The sequence below is a fragment of the Palaemon carinicauda genome, chromosome 6, assembly GCF_036898095.1.
Source record: "Palaemon carinicauda isolate YSFRI2023 chromosome 6, ASM3689809v2, whole genome shotgun sequence".
NCBI classification, from domain to species: domain Eukaryota; kingdom Metazoa; phylum Arthropoda; class Malacostraca; order Decapoda; family Palaemonidae; genus Palaemon; species Palaemon carinicauda.
Window position 1 is genome coordinate 113,404,449 of NC_090730.1, and position 17,887 is coordinate 113,422,335.

The 17,887-nt window shown below is 43.2% G+C and overlaps 1 protein-coding gene across 2 annotated transcripts in view; it reads right to left on the bottom strand.

Annotated features, from left to right (window-relative positions):
* Positions 1-17,887, bottom strand: part of LOC137642161 (organic cation transporter protein-like) — a 72,717-nt gene that overhangs the window by 26,096 nt on the left and 28,734 nt on the right. For both annotated transcript variants that reach the window (XM_068374698.1, XM_068374697.1), the window contains exon 5: positions 6,588-6,691. In XM_068374698.1, the coding sequence (XP_068230799.1) occupies positions 6,588-6,691 (104 nt within the window). The remainder of the gene's footprint in view (positions 1-6,587; positions 6,692-17,887) is intronic.

Sequence of the window (17,887 nt, forward strand, 5' to 3'; positions counted from 1 at the left end):
AAACTTCCAGGTACGATGTGAGGAGGTGAGCTTAGACATCCTTGGGTGCGCTGATGTGGAGAGCGAGGTTGGAAGGGCGAGTTGGAGAGGCGTCGAGAAGTACAAATCCGCGTTGACTAATTGTCAGTGAACTACGTCGACCAGAAAATGGAAGTGTGAAAGGAAATCCTCACCGAGGATTGGCAATGTGAAGCTAACAACGAGAAACTTCCAAATATACTTGGTGCTTCCAAATGATAATGAGAGGGTTTCATAACCATGGGTGGGTATCGTAGATCCGTTGGCAGCTACCAGGCAGATGTCAGCAGACATAGACAGACTATGTTGTGTCCTGGAGAGTGGCCTTGGCAGAAGAGAATGGCAAGCACCCATGTCTGCCAAAAATTACATTCCTGTACCTGTAGCATGTAAAAAGAAAAGATTAGTGACAGGGGAGGCCACTGCTGCAAGCGAAGGCCTACTTACACGTTTTTTGGCCACTGACAACCATTCACAAATTTCTTCGCAACAGCACCGAATTTGGAGTGGTAGTAGCATAACTGCAACCAATGGGTGTCAGTAAGTGGCTGGTGAGGTCGGTGGTTGGGGCATAAGCGAGGGGTGGTATATGTGGGTGGTGGGCGGCTTTGTCTCCACTCCGGCCCATCACAGGGTGGGTGTCTGTGCCCAACCGCATTTACATTAGCTTCAGTCGATGATGAATAGTTCTCCAATTTGTCAGGAGTGGAGGCGTTGATGGACGTTTGGAAGGTGGTGAAGTGGCTGTCAATAAGGGGATCGACTTTGGTCTTCAGGTCCTTCAAAGGCAAAATATCGACATCCGGGATGGTAGCACTTATAGGTTCGGGTAGGAGCCATACCCAAAGGGCACGAAGTAGATTCACTTCATAAGGACAGCTATGTGTGTCAGGTTGCAGGCGAGTGATACTGGTCATTTTCCTGAGGGCAAGAGAAGCCATTTGGTTCCCCAACGGTTGTTGAGAGAGCTGAAAAAGTTTCGCTATGCGGGCGTCCAGTAATGGTGAATAATGCTCCAGGAGGTATGATTTGAGGGCATCGTATGTTATTGGCATGTCTCCTTGCTCGCACAGCCGATCAGAGATTTTCGGGAAAGTGTCCTCGAGGATTGCTGAGAGAACGTAATCTACTTTGGTGCTTGACTAAGTCAGACATTTGATGCAAAACTGAATTTCAGCACGCTGGAACCAGCCGATTGATTGATTGATTGATTAAGAGTTATCTGGTATTCTGACATCAAAGGTCATTGACAACGAGGAACCAGGCGAACGCTTCTCCGCTGGCAAAGGACAATAGTTTTAGGGGTGGGGCATTGATAGAAGAGTAAGTGTCAGAAGGTGGCATCATCAGAGAGTAAGACACAGCCGTGAGGGGCAGGGCCGAAGGGAGCTGGTAGTCACCAGTGAACGAGTGGACAGTTAGGTGATAACTGAGAGAAGGTGTATCAGGGGAGAGCGATAATGACAATATACTAAAACCAGAAATACAATTAGTGTACGAGCATGTGTGATACACATGCAGTACAGGAGTCTGTCCCTCCCCTTCAGGAATGGTTATAAGAAAGTGGGTGTATGGTCCTCCCCTAGTGGGGACAATACACCCCTGCCTCTCTCTCAACCATCTCCCCCTGCTGTAATTACTGTTGACAATCATGATGGAAATATGGATCTTTCTAGGTTTTCACTTTCAATAGGGATTGATTGTACCCCATCTATGGATAAACTTCTGCTTGTGCTGGCCTCTGCCAAAGCCCACAAGTCTTCTGTTGCTGTGCCTCCACCAGTCCTCCCTGCGGAAGAGGAGTCTGATGAGGCCCATGGGGAGGACCCTGTTGTTATTATTATTATTATTATTATTATTATTATTATTATTATTATTATTATTAGCTAAGCTATAAGCCCAAGGGCTCCAATAGAAAAACATAGACCAATGAGGAAAGAAAATAGATAAACTATGGTTGTGGTGGGCTATTGGTAACGTCCCTCGCTGGTGATTGCCAGACGAGTTTAAGTCTTGCTCAAACTCGTTCGCTCATTAAGTGGCTGTAACCTCACCATTCTTATTATCTAAGGATGGGGCCAGTTTGGGGGAGCCTATAGGTCTACCTGCTGAGTCATCAGCAGTCAAAGTCTGGCCCTCCCTGTTCCTAGCTGGGTGGAGATGGGCTTGAGCACTGATCATGTATATATATCATCAATCTCTAAGGCATTGTCCTGCTTGCTAGGGCAATGTCACTGTCCCTTGCCTCTGCCATTCATGAGTGGCCTTTAAACCTTTAAGCCGTTAAAGAAGTAATGAACAATCAAAATAAAACACTTTAAGAACAGTAACAACATTAAAATAGATCTTTCATATATAAACTATAAAAAGACACATGTCAGCATGCTCAGCATAAGAACATTCAACATTCTACTGATTAAACTACCTGATTAAGAAGATCCTTCCAAAATCTGGTCACAGCAGGAAAAAAAACTTCTACAATACTGTATAGTTTTTAGTCTCATGATGGAGAAGGTGTGACTATTAGAGTTAACTGTATACCAAGTATCACATTTTAAGATGAAATTCAGCAGCTGAAGACCATACACAAGAATAATGCTCTAAACAAGGCAGAATTAAAGAATTAAAACACTTCTTCACAATAGATTTATCACTGAAAATCTTAAAAGATTTTCTCAATAAATCAATTTTATGTGCAATTGAAGAAGAGACCGACCGAATGTAATCTCAAAGGTAAACTTGCTATAAAGAATCACACATAAGATTTTAAAAGAGTCACGCAGAGTAAAGAAACATTATCATTGCTGCAGAGATCTGGATGTTAAAGAGCCACTTTCCTCGACCTACTTACATTCATACTTTGAGTTTTGTTAGTGTTTAACTCCATGCCCCATAAATTGCACCATGCACTAATTTTAGATAGATATTTATTGAAGGATTCAGCAACAACAGATCATTTAGGAGATGGAATTGATGCAAAGAGAGTAGCATCATCTGTATATGCAACAAGCTAGCTTTAAGGGCCAAACCACATGTCATGTGTACATAGTCTTTTCAAGTGCCTGTCTATCGATCAAACAGGAAGTACCTCAGCTTCATCCTAGATGGAATGGTACATCACTTCAAAGTCTTGTTCTTCAGACTATCCACCACTCCACAGGCGTTTACTTGAGTGCTCTCGCTAGTCTCAGCCAGGACTAATTCAAACCGATTTCGTCGTTTGAGGTATCTTGACAATTGGCTGGTCATGTCATCTTTAAGAAAACAGTTGCTTCAGGATTGAGACAGACTCCTAGCCTTTTACAATGATTTATGGATCATTGTCAATTGAAAGAGTCTTGTCTCAAGCCCTAGAGAAGGGCAGAGTATCTGGGAATGTTGATAGATACGGCAGCAGTGAGAATCTATGATAGATGATCATATCAACAGACTCGGGGAGGTTGCATGACCCTTTCTAACAGTTCAACGTTTACTGGCACATCAGTGGAACGTCTTCTGGGAATCTTTCATCGTTGGAAAAATTTGTTCGCCACAGGCTCTTTTGCCAGAAATTCCTACAGTAGTGTCTGAAACATCACTGATTAGCCATTACCAATCCTTCTCACTCCTTGGCTCCAATGAACACAGAGGTGAGGAAGGATCTAAAGAGGTAGTTAAACAAGCAAAACCTCACGAGGGGAGTCTCTTTTGGCTCCCCTTCTCTTGAGATTCTGCTGTTCACATATGCCTCCAGGGAGAGATGCGACATACACCCTAGGGATGACACCGCCTGGGGACTGTGGTCTGAAGAAGAGAAAGGTCTGCACATCAACCTGCTAAAATGCAGCTATGCTTTTAGATCCCAGTGGCTTTCCAACAGAGTTTGATAAGACACTCAGTACCTTTGATGAGTTACAGATCTACCATAATGGCCTATGTCAACAACCAATGAGAGACTGTTTCACAGAATCTATGCGAGTTGGTGAGGATGACACACAATTAGGCATTAGACAATGCAGTGGAATGATTTATTTTTTAGTAACACACCTGAACAAGAAGCTTTCATTGTACTGCTCTCTAGTTACAGACCAGAAAGCAGCAATGAAGGACACTTTCTAACATCCCTGGAGCAACATGGATGTTTTCTCTTTTCTGCGTTTCTCTACGATTCATCAACAGTGTTGGAGACCCTGAACATTAAGTTGACCCAGGTGGCTCCCAAGTGGCCATAAGTCAAATGGTTCACAGGTCTGCTAATGCTCCTCATCCAGGTACCGAGAGAACTAAAATAGTGGCCCAACCTCCTATGTCAGCCCTACCTGCAGAGATTCCACAACTTCAACGCTGTGGTTATCCAACATCTCCTTCGAGCAAAGGGCTTTTCAAGAGTCACTGCAAGGAAGATGTCCAGATATCTGCTAAGATTCTCTGCACCATGAGAAGTGGGTCATCTTTTAGGATTGGTGTTGTAGATAGAATATCTCTCCGGTCAGAGCCTCTCTGCTAGTAATTGCTGATTTCCTCCTCTTTCTTCTCTAGAAGAAGCACCTCTTAACTGCCATAGTAAAGGGCTATTGCTTGGCTCTCAGCCAAGTCCTCCGACTGAAGGGCTTAGACTTTTACACCTCGTGAAAACTATCCATGCTCATAAGGAGTTTTGAACACTCTTGCCCTCCAAAGGAACTTCAGCCTCCTGAATGGGATGTCCTGAAGGTCATTAGATCTCAAGAGAGAGCCCCATACAGACTTCTCAAGGACATGTCAGATCATGATCTGTGTTCCTGCTTTGCCTGATTTCATTGAAGAGGGTCAGAGAATTATGCAGCATTACATTTGCCATTGGTTATATCCAAGGTTGGAAGGTTTGTTTTTCATTTGTCCTGCAGTTCGTGATAAAAACTCAGAACCCAGCGATTCTAAGTTTGAGACCTTCTCTAACATTTCCCTTAAGGGAGCAATTAGTAATGAGTCGATTTGCTGCTTCGTCTTGTGATGGTGTTGAGACACTACATTAAATGTTTTTCATTCGTCCTGCAGTTCGTGATAAAAACTCAGCACCCAGCGATTCTAAGTTTGAGACCTTCTCTAACTTTTCCCTTAAGGAAGCAATTAGTAATGAGTCGATTTGCTGCTTCGTCTTGTGATGGTGTTGAGACACTACATTAAATGATTTTTGTGCTTCAGAAATGTGCACCAGAGATTTTTCCTAAGCTTTGGGAAGATTAAGATACTGATCTCCAAGCGCACCATCTCCTTCTGCCCTCTGGAAACCATCAGACACTCTTACACACCAGATGATGCACAAGAAGGCAACCCCTCGAGTGTGAGGGCACACAAAGGCAGAAGTATTAGCTCAACCTTAGCCTTCAGGAAGAATCTACTCATGGTGCAGGTTATGAAGGCTGGAATCTAGAAATGTCAGACAACCTTCACTGCCCACTACCTCAGGAACATACCCTCAGGTCCCACACCTTTTCCTTGGGACCAGTGGTAGCTGCTCAACATGTAGTGTAACAAGCCCAGCTCCCTCACAGGATAAGTAGCATCGCATCTGGATAGCCGTTGTGACATAAATCTAGAATCAGAGGTAAGAATAACTGACAATTGTAGTGTCTTCTTCCTCTCTCCTGGGTGAAGCAGTTATTCAGTTATGTTGCTGAACTAGATGCTAAATGCAGGTAAGCTAAGCACCAGTGTGACTTTTCTTTGCAATTTGGTTTTGTATTTGAAGTATTTCCCCCATCTTCTGAGCAAGGTGGATGAGCAACCCATTGCATACACATTCATTAATCATGTAATGCATATACATTGGACAACATATCCCATGGATGTTGATTCTTCATTGAGTTACCAATTTTTGGTAATGGCCTACCCTATCTCCTTCTGCATTTCTGTGCACGGGAAATTAGGGGATTGACAGATGTCATAACATTTGCTCCTCTTTAGGACTAAAATCACTGAGATTTCCTGGGTCCGTTAACCAAGCCATTTTTGGTAATAGGAATGTCCTCCCTCCTAAGGAGAAACCTCCTATTAAAAATCTCGGGTTTGTATTACGTGAAGGAATAAATCACCAATTTTAAAGTAATTCATATTTATCTTAATCATACAAATCGGCTTCGCCTCAACCAACCCGTAGAGACCTATAGTAGGTCAAAGTTCAAGGTAAGAGTTGCTTTATCTGTCGGGTGTTAGGGTGTATGGTTACAACAAATACAAATTACTTGTGAGTTTTTCTTTTTTTTTTTTTTGTGCAACAAAGATGGAGTGATGATTTCGATGACCACTTGGTACAAGATATAAGCACATTAAGACGACAGGTATTATTCAAAATAAGCAGAAGGGAAACCCTAAACGGATCGAAAATTGAAAGCTGAGAAATATGACAGAGGAAAACGGATTGAGTAATGAAAGAGTGGTTTATTCGAAGAAATGTCCTGCTGTATACTCAGCAACACAAGAAAAATCATAATCATATATATATTAAACATTTGTTCCGTCATTCTTCATTATATTTTACCTTGTCACCTTTCCCTCTTAACTATGATATTCCCCTTCTTGTCCCGGCTGAACAAAGACTAGCGGTTTACCTGTCCCCAATATAACCACTTAGTGAACTGCCCATTAATCCTCCAATACTGTACATCGTCTGGTACATTGGCCGCAGACTATCCTGGTCGCAGACTATGTGCCACTGGAAGTAAAGCAGTAATTTGAAAACAAAAGTAAGCAAATTAATTAAGATTTTTATATCAAGCATTCATGGGGTGGGCCAGACAATACATGAAAATAGTAACCACAACTATGAAAAAAATATATTCACACACACACACAGACACACACACACACACACACACACACACACACATATATATATATATATATATATATATATATATATATATATATATGTATATGTGTGTGTATGTATATATACAGTATATATATATATATATATATATATATATGTATGTATGTATATATGTATATATACAGTATATATATATATATATATATATATATATATATATATATATATATATATATAAGTATATATATATATATACATATATACATATGTGTGTGTATGTGCATGTATGTATCGAGCTCAGAAAGGAAAACTTAAAACCCTGATTGGAATTAGTACTTTCGTCTTACAGACATCGTTACATGCACAATGAAATAACGACACAGATGTAATGTATTTAAAGAATAACATGGTTGCATACGAGGTCGGTTTCTTGAAGATAATACAGGATCAGTGGAAATGAGGAAATTGCTTAAATTTACATTTTGACCCATGGTACAGGTTACTAACATTTTGTTCTGATATTTATTTTAGTAAAGTCATTAACAAGGCTTAGTGCGTCATGCCTTTTTCATAATCATTTATGACTGGTTAAGGCAAGGGAAAAGACAATATGCTACAGACCAACAATATATTTTATACTAGTCTTCTGAAGCCTCATCTGGTTAATGCAATGACTTGAGGTAAGATAATGGACGGCCAAGGCATTAATAATGAGACTCGACCTTTGTATCGTCTGATTCTATTAGATGTGCCTTTAGATGTTTGATCTTTTTTAAATTGCACTTTGTTATATACGATATATAACAAAGTATATATATATATATATATATATATATATATATATATATATATATATATATATATATAGATAGATAGATACACTTGTTCTTTGTTACTTAGGTTAAACATATACATATATATATATATATATATATATATATATATATATATATATATATATATATATATATATACAGATGCACTTGTTCTTTGTTATTTAAGTGAAACATATATATATATATTTTTGGGCTCAAGCCATGTCGTCCTGATGGAAGTTCCTATAGGGTAGCTTCCTAGGGTATATTACAACTACGGCGATATTCCCAGAGAATTTACCTTAAGGTACCAGAATTCTAACTCCTGGAGCGAGTATCCCTCGTGAAAGGGATATCGCGACATATCAGAGGACGTATTCTTGACACGCCACATGGCAATCTGCATCCTGGACAGAGATTTCGTCTCGTAGGAGGGATTGGCAAGAAACGAATTCGGGAAAGAAAAAAGGGGAGCCGCTCCCAAGGCTTCCCTATCCTCCGATTCGTATGCGTGCCTGGCGCCAATCCTGGCGCCATCTGTATTCCTTTTTGCGTAGCTTAACAACTCGGTGTTTTTTCCTGTGTTTCTCGCAAATCTTGGATTTATTCTACTTTTTCATGGCTTCTCCGTCTTCGTTGGCCTCTGATAAGTTGAGTATAATGTCTTTGATGTATAAATGTAGGCTCTTGGTAAAATTTTGAGTGATTAATAGGATTAATCTTTGATACAAGGGCCGTAGCCTACCAGAGGCGTCCTGGACGCTGTCGCTCGCTAGGTATAAATTTAGTTAGTCAGAGCGACATTCCTGGTTGTTTTGCTTTAATAAATTTTAGCTATTTAGCATTACATAGGATTTCCTTTCGTGCTTAGTATTATTTGGTGAAGTATTCGCCATTCTGGCCTACGCTAGGCCATGTAGCCTAGTCGTTTGGTCCTAGTACTTCATGCATGATTTTGGTTTTTCCGAGTGTAATTAAAATTTTATTGAAGCTTTAGGCTATATTTTATACATTTAAGACTGTGTGGAATATTTCCAAGATAGTATACGAGTGAGTTTCGGTGATTTAGGTAATCGATTCTCTTGGTGCCTAGGCTAGTTGCTTATGGAGCCTTAGTATACTTTATCATACTCCCCGGTTGCTTTCTTTTCTTCGGAGAAGGTATGCAATCCCTTTCCCTCTGTTTAAGCCTTGGGCTTATCCCTAAGTGGTTTTTTCCTAATTTATTTTCGATAAAACTATACTGGGGTGTTACTGTACCTTCCTGTTCCTGTAGTATGGTTCAAGAGGGACAGAACAACAGAGTTTTTTAGTCTGAGTCTGTGTTGTCTGGCTTGGGGCTGAGTCCCCCTCGCTGGCCTGACACAGACAAAGGGAGCTTAGCTCCCTTAGGTCACTACCGAAGGTTTCTGTGGATATGATTCCTTCTTTTGTGATCTACCAGACTAGTCCTTGTTGCTGTTCTCGGGGGAGGATAAGTTTCTTTCCCTGGGAGTAGCAACACCTTCCTTGCTTTGGTGCTCTGGGAGCTGGCAAGTATTGCTGGCCTTCCCCCTTAGATCTCCCTTAGGCTAAGATAAGTTTCTTGGCTGCGGGTGATCTGTCACTAAAGCAAGGTTGGTAGGACCCTCTTGTCCCTTCCCCCTCTTTCTCCGTAATGGCCTAGCCATTACTGTACTGTACGTCGTTCTACATCTGGACCTAGTATAGGTTAGGATGTGGAATTGACTCAGCCCCTTGCCGGCCGGCAGAGCTGCCGGCCGGCAAGGGTCTTATGTTTTCAAGTGCTGCCCGGACCTCTCTTGGTCCCTCATCCATGCCTGCCTGTAGAGCCAGACGGCATTGGTCAGGAAGCCTGAATTAGTTTCTCCCCTTCCTTATATGCACTCTTTCGGTTGCCGGGCTTGGAGGTTGTGTACACTCTTATCCCGGCATCCATTCTATTTTTCTTCTAGTGCTGTACCCGACCCGGCTGCAGGCCGGCAGCCGGGCAGGTGTAGTCCTCTGGTTCTTTTGCTGCCGGCTGGCATCGGTCTTGTACCTTTGCCGGCCGGCTTATGTCAGCCCTTGTCTGCCGGTCACCAAGAGTGTGGCCGGCAGCTGGGTACTACCTTGTGTAGTTGCTGGCCGGCAGCCATTGCCGGCCAACATTGGCTGTTACCGGCCGGCAGTTGCTGCCGACCGGCACATGCATTTGAACCAGAGTGCTGCCGCCTTATAGCTGTTAAGTAGTATACTTTAAAGCTAGTTATGGTGTGTCCGCTATACTGTACTAGTATTCTTCAGTATAACATATACAGTAAGAAGAAAACTATGGTAAGGGTTTTGGTACAGCACTGTGTCTTCTAACACTATTGTGTTTTCTCGCACATCCCTTTGCTGTTGCCCTACAGATAGGAAAGTGAGTTCTTTCCTGTCTATTATCCAGGCTTTTAAAATCATTGCTTAGGTGTGAGCTCCACCTGTTTCCTCTGGAAACCTTGCATTGGTTACTCTAGAAGAGATTAACCATTTGATTTTATTATCTGGAAGGCTGCAACAACGGGTTGTGAGGGAAACACAAGTGTGTGTCTTTCCTTTCTGAATTGTTATGCTATACTATGCATATCCAGTGATACATAGTTCACTTGATACTCATGGAAATTTCTTCTCTTTACAGAAGGACACTCCGAAGTGGGGAAGTGCTTTCTGCAACGTCCGCAGCAAGAACCTCTGCGGACATGAGTTTTGTAGGAGACACGCAGCATACGCTGTCTCCAAGGATGATCTCCGGTATTGGGACCCTCAGGTATGTACTGTGTGCACTAACCTGATTACTGAGACCTTTAATTCCCCTAGGACAGAGGAATCAAGGGATATAGCTAGGAAGAAGCTTCGTACCTGGGTAAGGGGCTTCCAAAAGAACACTTCTGGCCCTTATCTTCCAAGTGAGAAGATGAGGGCGTATCTTTTCCCTAAGGCATCAGCTGATGCAGTGATTCCCCAGCCTCAAGAGGAGATCCCCTAAGTTCAGATCCAGGTGGATGCTGAAGTCGCGGTCGCGATGCAAGACATCCAGTTAGATGACAGGATGTCTGATGTGGACGGGTGTCGGGAGGAAGACCTCCTGGCAGAAGCCCAGGATGAAGTTCAAGCCCCAGACGTTGTAGAGGTAGACGTCGACGAGGTGTCGGCTACTCCGGTTCAGATTCCGGAGCCTATTCCCTCTACATCGGCCGGTCTCCCAGTAGAGCTGGGACAGGCCCTCTCTTCTATTGTTGGAATGATCCAACAAATGCAGAAGGAGAATCAGGAGAAGGCGGCTGCAATGGAACTGCGAATGCAGTGCCTTGCAGAATCACATGGGCCCCAGAAAAAGCTCAATGTGAAAGACCTTCCCTTGTGCTCAGATGCTAACCCATGGAGGTATGCTGAGCACATGCCGATGACGACTGGAAAGATCGTCATCTCGGATAAGCTGGGCTCAGTTCCCCTGGAGGAGGTGGAATTCTGGCCCAGCAAGGCATCATATCCGGACTGTTATGTCCGGCTGAGGAAGGAACCAGCTTCAAAGGAGGAGACAGAGCCAAAGGAGGTCATAGTGATGGACCATGCTAAGGCTCAAGCTCTACTTTCATCCTCGATGAAAGAGAGGGGCTTCTCTAACTCAAAGGTAGCCGCATTGAATAGGAAGCTCCCTTCCTTTGTGTCCTCGCCTACTAGAGCCTTCCCCTTTTTACAGAAAGGGTTTCTGGCTGTACTAAAAGCAGTCGAGGCCGGCAAGTCTTGCCCCTCCCTAGAGGAGTGTAAACCCTTGTCGCTGGCCCTGCCTATAGACCACAAAGACTGGAAGGACGTCCATCTTACGTTCTCAGTTGGAAAGTTGGAGGCTGATATTGCCGGACGTCAGTTCGGCAAGGACCTCCCTAAGCTGTCTGACTTTCTTTTGCGAAGTGAGTTCGATACAAAAGAAAGACTGACTGCCTCAATGTCTCTTCAGACTACTCTCGAGACGATGGCAAGTGACCCCAAGGTCCATGAAATGTTCATGGTAGTGGCCAAGTCTCATCTGGCCACAGTGACGAAGGACCTTTATGGCTTCGTCAAGGCAAGGAGAGCTTGTAGGGAGTTCGTGTTTACCTCGGTTACGGTGAGGCACGAGCCAAAGAAACTAATCTCCTCCAACATTTGGGGAAAAGACCTTTTCCCTACCGACTTGGTCAAAGAAGTTGTTGATAAGGCCGCCTTGGAGAATAGAAACCTTCTCCAGAAATGGGGCCTGGCTATCAAAAGAAAGTCTTCCCCGGATGAGGGTCCTCAACCAAAGAGGAAGACTATGAGGACTAGGCTACCGTCTCGGCCAGCCAAGCCTCTTAGACAGCAACAGCAACTGCAATTGCCATTGCCCCCAGTGCCCCAGATCGTGGCACAAACCCCGACCACTTTTCAGTGGGTACCCCAGGCCGTGTCGACACAGTCCACGGCATTCACCCCAGCGTTCGAAGGGCAGTCTACTTCCTTTCGAGCAAAGCCTAGAGGAGCAGCCAGAGGCTCGTCTAGACGCCCCTCAAGGGGAAGGGGATTCAGGGGTGGTCGTGGTCAGGAAGGCAAGACCTCAGGACGGCAGTCCAAGTGAGGTGATACCGGTAGGAGGGAGACTTCTGAAATTTCGGGATCGGTGGACCTTCGATCCCTGGGCCCACAGCCTACTCAAGAATGGACTGGGCGGGAGCTGGTACAGCACTCCACCCCCGTGCCTTCGGTTTTTCCAACACTCCACCCCCGTTATGGAGGAGTACGTTCAAGAACTGTTGGAGAAAAAAGGTGATCCGAAGGGTGAAGCCCATCAATTTCTAAGGGAGGCTGTTTTGTGTTCCCAAGAAAGACTCGGAAAAGCTCAGAGTCATTCTGGACTTGTCGTCACTCAACAAGTTCATAGTGAATTGCAAATTCAAAATGCTAACACTGCAACATATAAGGACCTTACTGCCCAAGAGGGCATATTCCGTCTCTATAGACTTGTCAGACGTCTATTGGCACATTCCAATTAGCCATCGACTCTCCCCCTACCTAGGGTTCAGGCTACAACGAAGACTATACGCCTTCGGAGCCATGCCATTCGGGCTAAATATAGCCCCAAGGATTTTCACGAAGCTTGCGAGCGTAGCTCTCAAACAATTACGCCTAAAGGGAATTCAGGTAGTAGCCTACCTGGACAACTGGTTGGTGTGGGCAGCATCCGAGACAGAATGCTTGCAAGCTTCCAGTCAAGTGATCTAGTTCCTAGAGTACCTAGGCTTCAAGATCAACAGAAAAAGTCTCGACTTTCTCCATCTCAAAAGTTCCAGTGGCTGGGAATCCACTGGGACCTTTTGTCACACCATTTCTCCATCCCGGCGAAGAAAAGGAAGGAGATAGCGGGTTCTGTCAAGAGACTTCTAGATTCCGAAAGGATATCAAGACGCGAGCAGGAGAGGGTACTGCGCTCTCTCCAGTTCGCTTCGGTGACAGACCCAGTGCTAAGAGCACAGCTAAAGGATGCAATCGGAGTTTGGAGAAGTTATGCATCAAACGCGCGAAGAGATCTGAGAAGACCAGCCGCTTCGGCTAAGTACTCTTCTCAGGCCTTGGTCCCAAGCCAGACATCTAAAGAAGTCGGTTCTTCTTCAGCCACCTCCCCCGTCGGTGACGATTCACTCAGACGCCTCGAAGGAGGGATGGGGAGGTCACTCTCATCGGAAAAAAAAAAAAAAAGTCCAGGGGACTTGGTCCAAGCTATTCAAGACCTTTCACATAAAACTTTCTAGAAGCTAGGGCAGTGCTCCTTACCTTAAAGAAAGTCTTCCTGCGTCACTCGATCCACATAAGGTTGGTGATAGACAGCGAGGTAGTTGTGAGATACTTGAATCGACAAGGATCGAGGTCACCACCTCTCAACCAGGTGATGTTGGCCATCTTCCGATTGGCGGAAAAGAAGAAGTGGTACCTGTCGGCAGTTCACCTTCAAGGAGTCCGCAATGTGACAGCGGACGCTTTATCCAGGTTCACACCGATAGAGTCGGAATGGTCCTTAGACGCAGGATCATTCTCCTTCATTCTGAATCAGTCCCAGAAATGCAGATAGACCTCTTTGCGACGAAAGACAACAAGAAGTTGCCCCTGTACGTGCCCCGTACGAGGACCCCTTAGCGGAAGCAGTGGACGCGATGTCCCTCGACTGGAACAGATGGTCCAAGATTTATCTGTTCCCTCCTCACAACCTTCTGTTGAGGGTCCTCAACAAACTGAGATCCTTCAAGGGGTAGCGGCAATAGTGGCCCATAAGTGGCCGAACAGCGTGTGGTTCCTCCTGGCATTGGAACTGTAGCTGAAGTTTGTACCACTACCAGATCCAGTTCTGACCCAGCGAGTCCAGAAGACAACTGTCTGCGCTTCATTACAGAAAACCCGGACCCTGCAGCTCATGATTTTCTCTCCCTAGCGGTGAGAAAGCGTTTCGGGATTTCGAAAGCCAGCATAGGCTTCCTTGAGGAATATAAGTGCAAATCTACTAGAAGGCAATATGAGTCATCTTGGAGAAAATGGGCGGCCTTTTGTCAAGGCGAAGAATCCGCAGGAGATCTTGACAGACTTCTGCTTATCTTTCTTCTCCACCTCCATGGTCAAGGATTGGCAGCTAACACGATTTCAGCGTGTAAGTCTGCTTTGACAAGACCCATTCTATATGCCTTCCAGGTCGACCTAGGTAACGAGATCTTTAATAAAGTCCCGAAAGCCTGTGCTAGGCTCAGACCTTCAGCACCTCCAAAGCCCATTTCATGGTCTTTAGACAAGTTCTTCATTTCGCTTCTCTGTTGAGCAATGAAGAGTGTGCGTTAAAGGATTTGACACAAAAAGTTATTTTCCTATTTTGCACTCGCGTCCGGGGCCAGGGTTAGTGAGATTGTAGCCTCTCGAGAGAGGCAGGTCGTGTTCAGTTCCTGGATGGGGGTGAACTGAACCTGTTTCCGGATCCTACGTTTCTCGCCAAGAATGAGTTACCCACCAACAGGTGGGGTCCCTGGAGAATCTGCCCTCTGAAAGAAGATGCATCTCTATGTCCAGTAGAATGCCTAAAGGTCTATCTTCATAGAACTTCAGACTTCAAGGGTGGTCAACTATTCAGGGGAGAAACATCAGGCTCAAATTTATCTCTGAATCACATATTTTATTCGCAGAGCGGATCCTGACAATACACCCGCAGGTCACGATCCGAGGAAAGTTGCCTCATCCTTAAATTTTTTTAATTGTATGGATTTTGAACATCTCCGTTCATACACTGGCTGGAAGTCTTCCAGAGTGTTCTTTCGCCACTATGCGAAGCAAGTAGAGGAACTAAAAGAGATCTGTGGTAGCAGTGGGTCGCGGTGTTAACCCTACTGTTTAACTCTGCGAGGAACAGTGGTCTTAATTGGGACGATTAATTCCAGGGTGAGTGTGTAGTTACATACTGTACTACAAACTAAGTGAGGGCACTGTGTTGCCCATCCAGACTGTTCCATTTCCGAAGGTGAACCTAGCATAAGTGCAGACATGTGTGCCGAGCGTTTCTAACGCTAATGTCATTGATTTGTAATACAGGCTTTTATGACTTTGATACCTCGGTATCTTAAAAGTGGCATTTAATGTTTTTTCTTTCAGACAAACAAGCTCTGTTTACTATCATACTTATGCTTAAAGTTTTGGGTTATCCTCTTCTTATGTATATATATATATATATATATATATATATATATATATAATTGTGGTTAACTTGTCTATTTATTGCCTGTCAATAATCTGGTTCTTGAGAACCTTGCGTCTCCTTCACCTGTGTCAATTTATTGGTATAATTGAGCATTCATTCTATGTACCTTATCTGGGATAATTCTAATAGAATTGTTCCTTTATGCAATGTTGCATTGGTTTTCCTCCTATGCGGATATAAAACCTTTGTCCAATACAAGTATTGTGCGGAGAACTGGTCGATATTTCATATTGACGCAGTGGTTCTTTACAAACTATGCTTTACTTAATATAGGGCGAGACCACTATATTAGCTTGCCTGGTATTCATACATAGGTATATGTACTCTTCGAGACTTTTCCAGAGTCTAGTAGGACTCTTCCCTGTAGAGGGCAGGAAGCTCTAACATGGTTTATAGTTAGTTGAAAAGATGTATAACGGTAACATCTTAGGTCTCTAGGTCTAGTCGACCGGGAAAAATTACATCCGGGGAGTACGGCACGTTCTGAGAATCCACAGATACAGTAATGCTCTGGTACACTTCCATCAGGACGACATGGCTTGAGCCCAAAAAACGGATTTTGAGCGAAGCGAAAAATCTATTTTTGGGTGAGATGGCCATGTCATCCTGATGGACCCGCCCTTGCCTTTCTAAGAAAGGGCTGTAGGACCCCTCCCTACATACAGTATCTGTAGCACCTCGTGTACGCTACAAGGAATACAGATGGCGCCAGGATTGGCGCCAGGCACGCATACGAATCGGAGGATAGGGAAGCCTTGGGAGCGGCTCCCCTTTTTTCTTTCCCGAATTCGTTTCTTGCCAATCCCTCCTACGAGACGAAATCTCTGTCCAGGATGCAGATTGCCATGTGGCGTGTCAAGAATACGTCCTCTGATATGTCGCGATATCCCTTTCACGAGGGATACTCGCTCCAGGAGTTAGAATTCTGGTACCTTAAGGTAAATTCTCTGGGAATATCGCCGTAGTTGTAATATACCCTAGGAAGCTACCCTATAGGAACTTCCATCAGTACGACATGGCCACCTCACCCAAAAATAGATTTTTCGCTTCGCTCAAAATCCGTTATATATATATATATATATATATATAAATATATATATTCCCTAAATAATAATGAGCAAGTGTATCTGTATATATATATATATATATATATATATATATATATATATATATATATATATGTATATATATATACATATATATATATATATATGTATATATATACATACATATATATATATATATATATATATATATATGTATGTATATATATATATATATATATATATATATATATATATACGGTATATATATATATATATATATATATATATATATATATATATACGGTATATATAGATATATATGTGTGTCTATGTATAAATATATATTATTATTATTAGTACTAGCTAAGCTACAAGCCTAGTTGGAAAAGCAGGATGCTATAAGCCAAGGGGTTCCAACAGGGAAAATAGCTCAGTGAAGAAAGGAAACAAAGAAAAATAGAATATTTTAAGAACGGTAACAACATTGAAATAAATATCTCCTATATGTGCCATATAAACTTTAACGAAATAGTAGGTTGGCCAGGACGCCAGCCACCCGTTGAGATACTACTGCTAGAGAGTCACCGGGTCCTTTGACTGGCCAGACAGTACTACATTGGGTCCTTCTCTCTGGTTACGGCTCATTTTTCGCTTTGCCTACACATACACTGAATAGTCCTTGCCTATTCTTTACATATTGTCATCTTTCCTCATACACCTGACAACACTGAAACTACCAAACACTTCATCTTTGCTCAAAGGGCTAATTACTTAACTGTAATTGTTCAGTGGCTACATTCCTCTTAGTAAGGATAGAAGAGACTCTTTAGCTATGGTGAGCAGCTCTTCTAGAAGAAGGACACTCCAAAGCAAACCATTGTTCTCTAGTTTTGGTTAGTGCCATAGTCTCTATACCATGGTTTTCCACTGTCCTGGGTAAGAGTTCTCTTACTTGAGGGTACAGTCGAGCAAACTTCTTTGTCTACATCTTTTCCCACTTCTATGTGGGGTCGATGTTTCTGGTCAGCTTTCTTCATCTACCTCTGACCAGAAACATCGACCCCACACTATTTATCTTTTTTTTTATTCCTCCTCTTTTATTCCTCCTCTTTTTTTTTAAATGATGTTCGGCCAGGCATAGTAGAAGGGCCAAGGATGCCTGGTGGTTTATCAAGAGGCTGTCTTTACCTTATCTGATTCTATTTTTTCTCAATACCGTCCTTACTGTCCTCCCTTCAGTTGAGATGCTAACTTGGAGGGTACTTAGCCTTGCATGGGGTATCGGCTCCTTCATGTTAACCAGTTTTTCCGACTTTTTTTCTATAGTCTATGGGTTTGATCAATCACTTTATTTATATTTTTGTGCATATTGTTTTTGTTATCGTTCTTGTTAATTTAATTTTTCAGTATGATGTCTCCTTTTTATTACCATTAATCCTTATGCTGTCTGGGG